General features: G+C 37.7%; 1 protein-coding gene across 1 annotated transcript; it reads right to left on the bottom strand.

Annotated features, from left to right (window-relative positions):
- Positions 1 to 2244: 2244 nt before the first annotated feature.
- Positions 2245 to 9117, bottom strand: LOC135614058 (probable methylenetetrahydrofolate reductase (NADH)). Its single transcript, XM_065111066.1, has 12 exons — positions 8842 to 9117; positions 8102 to 8284; positions 7763 to 7823; positions 7589 to 7671; positions 6584 to 6757; positions 5931 to 6104; positions 5758 to 5858; positions 5551 to 5662; positions 4281 to 4361; positions 3978 to 4155; positions 3070 to 3404; positions 2245 to 2537 (listed from the first exon to the last, which is right to left on the bottom strand). Exons 1-12 carry the CDS (start codon positions 9061 to 9063, stop codon positions 2454 to 2456), a joined length of 1788 nt encoding a protein of 595 aa, XP_064967138.1. The 5' UTR covers positions 9064 to 9117; the 3' UTR covers positions 2245 to 2453.
- Positions 9118 to 10772: the final 1655 nt, after the last annotated feature.

The raw sequence follows: 10772 nt of genomic DNA, 5'->3' as shown, positions 1-10772 counted from the left end.
GGGACGACGGATATCGAGAGAGAACAGACGAGATCGCATGGGTGTTCGGGTACCAAACGGGGTTCGGTGGGCTCCACGAATCCAGCTCAAGGTGGGGGCCCGTTGGGTACGTAAGGCGGTTTAAGGGGGGCCACAAAAGTGGGTTCGCTTTCTTCACTGTCGTGCTTTAAAAGTTGCGCCGCTAAGACAGTGTTAGCTGGGCTGATCCAATTATGGGCGTCATTTCTTTTGGGGTCTGCAACAATTAAGGCTTCAGTTATTATTATATCAGCCGACTGGTAATTAATTATTATTTTTTGACCTAATTTTGGAGAGGGAGAATTTTCCAAAGCCTGTTTTGTGGTCCATCTAAAAATCTTACTTTTCAAAATAATTTCTTTTCCTTTTTATTTATTATAATTATTTGATCTATAATTGAATTTAATCAATAATGTATCTTTCGATATATTTCAGTGGTTATTGATATACAATCGAAGGTGATGATCGTAAAGACTTTGACGATAGTTTCTTGAAAAATCCTTAATTTTCTTACTGTCAAGCAAGGAAACAAACTTTTTAGAAGGATATTAATGATTGTTTAACAAAAATTCTAAGAAAAAAACATAACTTAAAAGGACACTTTAGGAGAACACATGAGGAAAACAAATGTTTAAAAATAATCCAAATAGGATTGGATTTTTCAACATAGACTAAATTCTGAATTTATAAAAATAAAAAAGATGTCTTTCATGAAGACAAAATATAAACAATTTTGTCATCGTAAATGTTGGCCATTTAAGTAATAAAAGGATTTTGCATTTTTACATATATGTCATGCCTTGATTGATCCTCACAGTTGTGGTAACACTACCAATTTATCCATACCATACCATGAGACTAACATACATCACACACATCTTAAACTTTCTCTACATGAAGAAGGCAGTTAAATAGGAATGTGAGCATCGCCCGGAAGCTCTCGACATGGATGGGAATGGACAGCATGCACTTTGTTCTTGACAGCTTAGAGCAAGCAAACGACAGTAAACGGTGCCATGCTTTTGGTCTTGCAAAAGTTTGAATGCAAAGAAGTGATTAAACAGAATGAATTCGCTAGAAATTTTGTTGAATCGAGAATTGAAGAATCGAATTTGTCGTCTTGCTGTCGCCACATGGCGTCAAAATCCAGCCCTGAAGCGAGGTGGGGCCCAGAATCCTGGCTGGACTTCGCTGTACCGCAGACTGCCTTCCTTCGGTGCACATTCGTGCACGTGCCGCGCCCTCATCGGGTGGCATTGGATCTACCGCAGTGCAAGGTAAATGATGGTTGGAGTGTGCTAAGAAGGGTGGGAAGCCTCAAACTGGACTCATAAGGTCGAGTTCGGATCGAGAAATTTCGATTCACTTTGATTCGACTCGAGTCCGTAGGACTCGGTTTGATCGGTCAGATATTGACCCGCAAACGAACCCATTTTGACTTCTATTCTATTTACTCTTTTCCATGTCAACATGTGTTCCTGAGAAAGTCTTTTACGGTCGATTCGTTTGTTGAAAGTGTTTGATTCGACAAAAAGTGAAAAATAATTAGTTTGCAGAAAAGAAATGTTTGTTGCTGTCGTGACATGCCCTGATAAGTCAACTCTATTGAGAAGGCCCAATGGTGACGAGATCTGACTGGTACAGACTCTGATAAGTCAACTCTATTGAGAAAGCCCAATGGTGACAAGATCTGACTCGTCTTTCTAAATACTAAAGGCACTGCACCGGTAGAAAAATTACCAGCAATCTTGTTAATTTAGAGTAGGTTTACAAAAATCTAGTATCCAAAAAAGAATATATTAATTTTTATTTTCTACTACTATGGTTAGCAATTCTTTAGAACAATAACAAGCCAATTTGAATGTATCCACAATAGATGTTGTCTATCCCAAGCCACTTCAAAGGTTGTTAACAATTTCCTACGCATCAGTGTTGAGTTTGATATTGTGTGGTTCCTCCCCTTTTACCCTGCAAGTTGGTTGACTGTGGACATCTTCATTTTTCTGTGCAAATAACTTCTGCAACACAATGACAAAGCCAGCGTTGGTGTATCACAACCTATGAAAGATTTTAGAGAGAGTCTGCATTAGTTACAAAGTCAATGACACAGTTGATTTCATGTTCTCAAGCTGTAAAATGCTTTCAAGCTTTGTGAAGAAATCATAGCACAAACAAGACAAGAGGCAACAGAAAGAACATCCACAGCCAAGAGCAGGCACATTGATATGCAAACAAAGAAACATCAGGACCGCACCTGGCAACTTAGTTTATTTATGCAAATTAAACAATGGTTCTAGAAATGATTGTAAAAGAAAAACTAATGCATCCATTAGAACGCAAATTTGGATAAGTGGACTCTCGTCTGCTCATTACTAGATAAATCGCAGACAAAATGTTGTTACGACAGATGAGTAGACTTTTTGAGTCAAAACGTTTCACACGCCTTTGAAAGCAGCAAAAATGTCACCATGAATATAATCATTGTCAACAAGGCTAACCAAGAAGCAACTTTTTTGCACCTGTAAATGTGAAAAGAACCACAAACATGTTAGAAAGCCAATTAGTTCCCCAAAAGATGGATGATAAAAAGCATGTCTCAGGAAGCAAAAAAGATTGCATCCTAACGATGATCAACAGATTCTTCTAGAAGTTCAGATAAAACTGCAAAATTGAAAAGAGCTCTTATTCTTTGGGAATATAATATAAATTAAGGATTTACATTGTTTTATGATCTAAATACTGATTGGCTTAGTACCTACCGATTTTAACTGGTCGGACCGATATGGTAACAACATACTACGGGCATACCGACCTTACCACCTGATATTGTTTGAGAAAGTAACAAAAAATAAATGAGTACAGACTGGTACTAACATATATTGTTTAATGCTGGCCCATAATTGGACCAGCAAGAATCAATTAACACTGATCGGTTCAAACAAAATTAGATTTTATGATCTAAATAATAATCATAGAAGTATTTTTAAATGTGACAGAGAACCATTACTAAGAATAAATAGAGCTTTATATCAACCCAGAGTACAAGAATACCTGAGCTAGTAGCTCCCTTGATGGATCACCCTCAGGAAACAATCGAGCCCATCCCCTTGTCCAAATCTCAAAAGCTTCATCCTTCCAGATCATGAAGCTAGCAGGGTCCACAACAGTTGGTTGGATAATCTCTTTGCCAGGGAAAACACCCCATGTTACTGCATTGACTGCATTGAGAACAACATTGGAGACATACTCCCCTTCTTTGTTCACAGCAATGTATGTGAGAGATGGCAAGGCCTTGCAATTTTCAGTGATTGAAATTAGCTTGTCTTTTGAACAAAAGAATTCCAGATACGCCTTTTGGTAAACATAACCCCCGGGTCCACCCCATCCTGCAAAATAGAATAACATCAGGTTAAGTTAAGAACTGACAAGATAAGACCGTGCAGAGTGGTCAGAAGGAGATCAACAGCAAATTGTTCTTGGGGGCTTAAAACTTTTATGGATAAAAGATTGGGCTGGTAATGAGTCTGGCTATTTTTACATTGAGGCCAATAAAATCATCTAAAAAACCAAAACATGCCCAGACCATAAAATTTAAGCAGAAAAATCCAAATAAATTAGTAAATTGGCAACATGTATCACATTTGCCAAACTGCTAATAATCTAGTTACAATTAACCAAAGAAAATTTGCAAGTGGGGGCCATGTCGTTATTCTCTAATAAGAGCTGCTTTCTTTTACAAGAATAATATTCCCAGTGAGTTGAAACAGAAAAGGGCTCACTTGACAAAACATGGAATTTCTTAAGTTCCTCATATAAATCAAAGCAGGTGTTCTCACATTAAGAATACAGTTGCTAGTAACATGATTTATACATCACAGTTCTCCCGTGGAAACAAAACATAGATTTATCGAGAAGCAACAACTATGACTTTTATGCAACTAAAAGTTATGATAGCTTACCAACAGCAGGAGAGTCAGATTTCTCTCCATTAACAGGAGGTTGACTGTTAATAGTTAGAAAACCCTTCAAGTTGACCTGTGACAGTTGTTCATTGATTATCTTTGTCTCTGGTTGAAGACCATCTAATTCCGACCATGGGCTGCTTCTCAGTTTTCCCAGGCAGAATTTCATAAATCTCTGGCATATGCATTACAGGATATTAGTAAAAGTAGTACCCGGTTCATAGTCATGCATTCTTTTTCAAGATCCATTCATAGTCCAAACAATGCGATCCAAATCACATTAAAGAACTTAGAAAGCACCTCGTTGATATCATCCACAGATTTCAATGGGGTTGCCCATTCTTCTTGAAGTTTCTTGTCCCGTGATCGTGGGCGCATGAACTGTCAAATGAGTTAATTAGTTGCAGCAAATTTATAAAATTGCTAAGCTACCACATGAAGCAACTGAACTTTTCTACGGGAGAATATATTTGGATAAAACCTTTAGACAAACATTTCTAACATATCATTTAAGGGGCATTAATATGACACAATCAAATATGACAAAAAAGAGATAAATATCAATCCTTTCTACAAATTGTTGTCACCAACTCAAAATGAGTAAAGAACTTATAACCTTGGTAACAAATATGAGTTCTGTGATTTGCTTCAATTTCAGTTTGTATTTCCAAATGCCAATTCTAAGATGTTAGAACTTTAAATGGAAGTGGCAGGAAAAACACTCCATACTTTGAACTGTAGCATATTAATGCAGCTCTTGTTTGACAAGTAGTGGAAGCAGAGAAAGGTATCTTAAGGTTTAGCATTAAAGTAAGTATGAAAAAATTCTAAACTGTAATATAGGCTAAATTAAAAATTAAGATTATCAGGAAGAGGTTCTTGACATGGATAAAAGAACTGCACAAAAAAGCCGCTTGACAAAGAATGGAGATAATAAAGCTGGAACCATTGGTCATACATGATGGATGGAAGCGTAGATAGGGCTCCCATTAAGTTTAATAAGATTTCAGGAGCTCTTCAAAGAAAAAGCTCAACATTTGTAAAGCCATTGAGGATATTTTTGCTGTTTAAATCTGTAACAGTAGACTGATGTACACAAGATCATAGGAAATGTTAGTCAAATAAGATGGACTGGTAACACTGTCCTTCCGAATAACATATCTTGTCCATCTGAGAATCTAGAAGGAAACTAAAAGCAAAAGACAGCAGCCAATAGTAAACAAAATACCATATTTCATAAATCTCTAAACAACAGAACAGAGTCAATTAATGTGTTATCATTAAAGAGTTACCTAATAGAACTGCCTATTTACTCTCTGAGCATCATATATTCTTAGGACATCTAAGAAAATTATTTTCTGCTATGATCAACAATACTGTAGTCTTATTCACGAACCAGATAAGGTCATGTATAAGCATAAAAATTGACAATTTTTAGGCTGCTGGATCCAATCTTTCTTAACATTACATGGACCCAAATGAAAAAGTGTTAAATACATGAGCCTACATTTCCAAAATGTAAGACTGTCAGGAGGAAAGCTAGAGATGGAACATAATGTATCACAATTACCTGGTAATCAGTTAAAGCTCCGTATGATGGGTTATTAGAATCACCCCATCTCCCATGTGGATATTGATCCCAACCAACAGTCCTTGAGATGTAACTTTTTGGACGATTAGCCCTATTTGATTTAGTAAATAAAACCCAAGGTCATCTATATAGGTACTAGTAAAAGTTATGGTTTGCGAATATTATGAAATGAAAAAGAAAGCATACCAGAAAATTGGCCGAACATCCTCTTTGACACGAAAAACATTTGCCGGACGTCTCCAAGGCAAGGATCTTGAAACTTTAGACTCTTCTATCAAACCAAGATTCTGAAAATATGTATACTTAGTCAAATGTTAAATCAAACAACACAAAACCATGGTGCAGGAGGAAATAGCAACCATTAATATGGCCAATGCAGACTTCTCCATGTTTAGTGTGTAAAGATGCAATGTTTTGATTCCATGAGATAAAATCTTCTTGCACATTTCAGTCCCTAAGTGAACTCCATATGCCCTGACAGCATCTTCATTGTCTTTAATAGGATCCAAAGCAGCTGTAATCTCAGGTGGTATCTGCAGAACAATACTTGTCAAACCATTATGAACTATGACTATCTAAGCAATGCAAATCTTATATCTAGATGCATCAATGTAACATGAATGCATGACACTATGAATTAGCAAAAGGAACTTTTACAGCAAAGCCTTTATCTTTCTAACACAGTACTTTGAATAATGTACTGCAGAAGGATATAAGAGTTTCTTTGCAAGATTTTTTTTGTTGGTTCAGAATAATCAGTTTTGTTAAATTACTAAGTCTTCCTATTTTATAGAAGGATACCTGATTTTCCCAAAAGGAACTCTTATAGAAGGAACTGATACTGCAGTAGCTAGACTGGTAACAAATGACAGTATTATGGTCTTACATCACATTGTGCACATGGTTGACAGAAATATGCCTAAGTCATTGATTACCTTACCTTCTTTAATAATTCCAAAATGCTATTCCATAATAAGAATAGAGATAGAAGTTACAGAACAACAGTACTTACTTTAGTTTTGCAAAACCCAGTCATTCGCAAGAAGCCCTTATAGTTGTTGATTGGCATGATGCCAGGTACAATTGGACAAGTTATCCCAATTTGACGACAATCATTGACAAACTTCAGAAATATATCAGTATCATAGAATAGCTGAGTGATAATAAGGTCAGCACCAGCATCCACCTGTTCAAGGGATAGACAGAGATGGGAGAGCGATAGATCAACTGAAAGATGTTATAAAAAGCAGAAAAGTAATATTAGTGAAACAATTAGGTGACATCGAAAGCTTGAGTTGTTGTAACCATTAATCTCTAGAGACTGAATAGTATTCTTAACATAAATTAGCCAGTTAAGATTGATAAATCACAACCGAGCAGAGATGTGATTTTAAGACGTCTAAGTCTCACACAAGGTTTAACTTTTGACCAACTGAGTCCACAAAAAAAGAAAATCAAATTTCTGCAGTGACAAAAGTAGCATAGAGTAGTTAGATCACAAGCACACTAGAAGTGGCACTAATATGAATTTGTGGGAAAATGTGACGAGGCATGAACAATTTCTGCTATGGCATATTCCATAGACATAACTACAAGAATTTACACAGATCCAAGTCCATTTTAGGATGTCTACTAATATATCATGGTTACCTTATCTAAAAGGCATTTAATAAGAAGCATGTGCAACGCAATTGTTGACTTCAAGCATAAACCAAGTTGATACATTATAAAACGGACAATTGTGGCCTCACCAGAATATTTAAGACCAATAAGAAAACAATCAACGTATGCATGAAATATCTTCATTCTCGCCCATGAGCATGAATATTTTTAAATCAAGTTCCATAAACTCAATATCCTTTATATTCTTCTGTGACATCAAAGGTTCCACATAAATATAAACATAAACTAAAACCTAGTGAACTTTGTTGAGCATAACTGTTAAAATAATTACTCATTCAATCGGAAGCAGAGTGTAATATTAACCAAATCATAATTAACGAGAATAAAGAGCAACCTTTCTCTTCAAATAAGCAAGATCATTGTTATAGGCTTCCTGTGTAGCACCTCCATCTCCTTGTATCATATCAGGATGTGCCTCTAAAACAGAAGATATCTTTTATAAGTAACAATCACAATCGATATAAAGAACCAAGATGATACCATGTTGGACTAGAATTTTTTTCCTAACCTGGATAGCCAGCAACAGTGATACCAAAGTAGTCCCCATACTTAGCACGAATGTGCTGCACCTGCAAGTTAATTGCAGCACTCATGCATAAGCACAAAGTACAAAATGATAATTGCCAAAAAGCATGATAAGTAATTAACCAACTAAAAAGGGGTTCCCTGAAAGAAACAGAATGATATCTAATCAGTCGATAAGTAACATCTAAAATATGAAATATAAGAATCTGTTTAGTATCAGTTGAATAGAATTAAAATAACAGAAGACTCTTGACAAGGTCAATCTCAAGGGAGTTGTACTCTTACTTCAAAAAATGCACTAATAAGTAGAAAGGAGCCATACCAGATCGAGGGCGCATGCAAATCCGCCAGCAACTTGAACAAACTTATCCTGACCATGTGGGGGATCCCCCCTGAGTGCCAGAACATTTTGAATCCCATTGGCCTTGATGGTATCCAGAGCATGGTCAATCTTCTCCACCGGCATATTGGTGCAGGTCAAGTGCATCATAGTTTCTACACAGATCTGCATTAAGGAAGTGACGAGCTCAAGAATAGCACAATTATGACGTGCAGCGAAACATTCTATTCCAAGCATTCAAATGACAGATATCATACAATCCATATACAATCTGCATCTGCAACCAAAACGAAATAGGCATGTGAAGCACTAACCGATTAAAGAAAATAAGATCAAATAAACAACTCGAACGATATCTCAACCACCTCGTTGCTTCAGAGCAGATCTCAAGTTTGAACCTTTTGTATAAAAACACAAACTTTCAGCAATAACAAAAAGCAAGGTAGCATATAGAGAACGACAAAATTCAACCATCAAGGAATGCAGATCCAATAACATTGGCACAGGAACAGCAGATCTGGAAAGTTTATCTATACTAATACCGAAAATAACACAGATTTGGGCTACTCTGAAGCGAGATCCACATGCAATTCAAGTAAACACGCATCAAAAACCCATCTTTCGGCTAAAGAATCAGTGACTAACCGATCAAGAAGAATCACTGGCGAAGCGAAAAAAGAGGAAGGACGACATTTCCCTGAGCAGCGAGAGGAATTGCATACCATGTTCTGCATCCGGTTGGCGATGTCGAGGGTGAGGTCGGCGGTGGACCCGCCGGCGCCCCAGGTGATGTCGCAGAAGTTGGGGTTGTGGGCGACCATGCGGTCCATGCGCTCGAAGAGGTTCTCCACGCCCTCCTCCGTCTTAGGGGGGAAGAATTCGAAGGAGAACACCGTCCTCCCATCGCCCTCCGCCGCCCCCCGTATCTTGTCGATCACCTTCATCCTCGCTCCTCCGCACCACTTCCCGGTTCCTATAGCTCCCACTCCTCCGGGCTTGGCTACACCCCCTTATATAGCCCAAAATGTATGCAAATATTATCGCTGCGGAGATCGATCTCTTTCTCGAGTCTAAATCACACGCCAACCCGAACCCAATTTCTCTTTTCGGTCGCAAATTGGAATTGGTTTGGTTCAGATTCGAGACGGAATTAGACCTAACATTCTCTCTCTTTGGTATTTCTGGAACGAAGTCCGTCAATCGTCGTATCTCAGACTTCCACTGTTCCAATCTTCACATCTCCACCGTCCATTGATGGCATCCCCCCTGATCTCGAATCTTAATCACACTCCAACCCGAACCCAATCTTTCCTTTTGGGTGGCAAAGTGGGATGGATTAGATTCAAACTCGATATCGAATTAGATTTAGTAATCTCTTTCCGTCAATATTCTTTATCTCAGCCTTCCATTGATCCAATCTTCACATCTCGACCGTCCATTGATGACATTCCCTCCTAACGACAGGGACCCAAAATGATCTCTCCATCGAGTCTTAATCACATACTAAACGGAACCCAATATCTCCTTTTTGGTGGCAAATTGGGATGGATTAGCTTCGGACTCGAGCTCGAGTCAGACTCAAACATTCTCTTCTTGCTGTGATGTCATGCAATGAAATCCGTCAATCCTCGTATCTTAGCCTTCCATCACATCTCTACCGTCCATTGATGCCGTCTCCACCTGATGGCAAATGCCAAGAAGGACAGAGGCAATTGTGTCAGTAGCTTTTACATCACATGCTATGAATTTTATTTCACATCTTGATTAAATTAAGATAAAGTTATACACATCTTATGATAAACTAAGTGATATAAATACATACTATTGAAAGATCGAACGTAATGTTGTAATATCGAAAGTCATATCGAATGATTATATGTCGTAATGGAGAGTCAGTGTTGAAGTGTTATTGGATAATCAGGCCTATGTACATAATTAATTAAGTTATTATTTGGGCTCAAAATTAATTAAGCTATAACTTTTTTTGGACACTGGCAATCCAATATAAGTGGTGGTAATATATAGCATGTCTTGGACAACTGTATTGTCATTTCATTGGTTTCGTAGCAGCAGGGTATGTAATACCGAATGGTACCGTTCGGTACGGGCGGTGCGTATCATCCGGTACCAGATATAATGTGTTACAATGCTACATTATTACACTGTAACAGTGCTATAATGTTACAGTAAGAAGAAAATATATAAAACTGTTCGGTACGTCCTGATGTACCGTTCGATATATCCTGATGTACCGCTCGATATGTCGGTACCGTACTATACCGAGCCAACCTCGAAACACCGGTACGATACGGATATTACATACCTTGTATGGTAGTACTACTTGCGAGATCTCTCCCACGTTACTTCTCAAAATCTTGTATCCTTCCATCAAAATCACTCTTCTAAACCTAATATTTCAAGATATATTAGATCATTTATTAGCAATTCAAGAACTCTGATCCCATACCACTTTAATAGGTAGTGAGAAATTGACCACTTAGAGGAGAAGCAGTCACCTCTGTCCTAAGAACGGTGATCTTGCCACCTACCTGTGAAGCTCCTTTCCACCATCGACAAAGTTCTATTCACATCCTTTTTGGATTTAGAAATCTGAGACACTCAAACCCCTTTTCCTTACAAGTCTTCTCCACTC

The sequence above is a fragment of the Musa acuminata genome, chromosome BXJ2-6 (genome assembly GCF_036884655.1).
Source record: "Musa acuminata AAA Group cultivar baxijiao chromosome BXJ2-6, Cavendish_Baxijiao_AAA, whole genome shotgun sequence".
Classification (NCBI taxonomy): Eukaryota; Viridiplantae; Streptophyta; class Magnoliopsida; order Zingiberales; family Musaceae; genus Musa; species Musa acuminata.
The sequence above is the reverse complement of the archived record's forward strand: the minus strand, read 5'-3'. Positions and strand labels throughout refer to the sequence as shown.

What these genes read in the sequence shown, in the direction of transcription:
- LOC135614058 (XM_065111066.1), bottom strand. Translation starts at nt 9,063, where the DNA reads ATGAAGGTGATCGACAAGATACGGGGGGCGGCGGAGGGCGATGGGAGG. An exon ending in CTGGGTTTTGCAAAACTAAA is followed by an intron (nt 6,105 to 6,583) that starts GTAAGTACTGTT and finishes ATTGTTCTGCAG; the next exon opens with ATACCACCTGAGATTACAGC. An exon ending in CTGTGGATGATATCAACGAG is followed by an intron (nt 4,156 to 4,280) that starts GTGCTTTCTAAG and finishes TGCATATGCCAG; the next exon opens with AGATTTATGAAATTCTGCCT.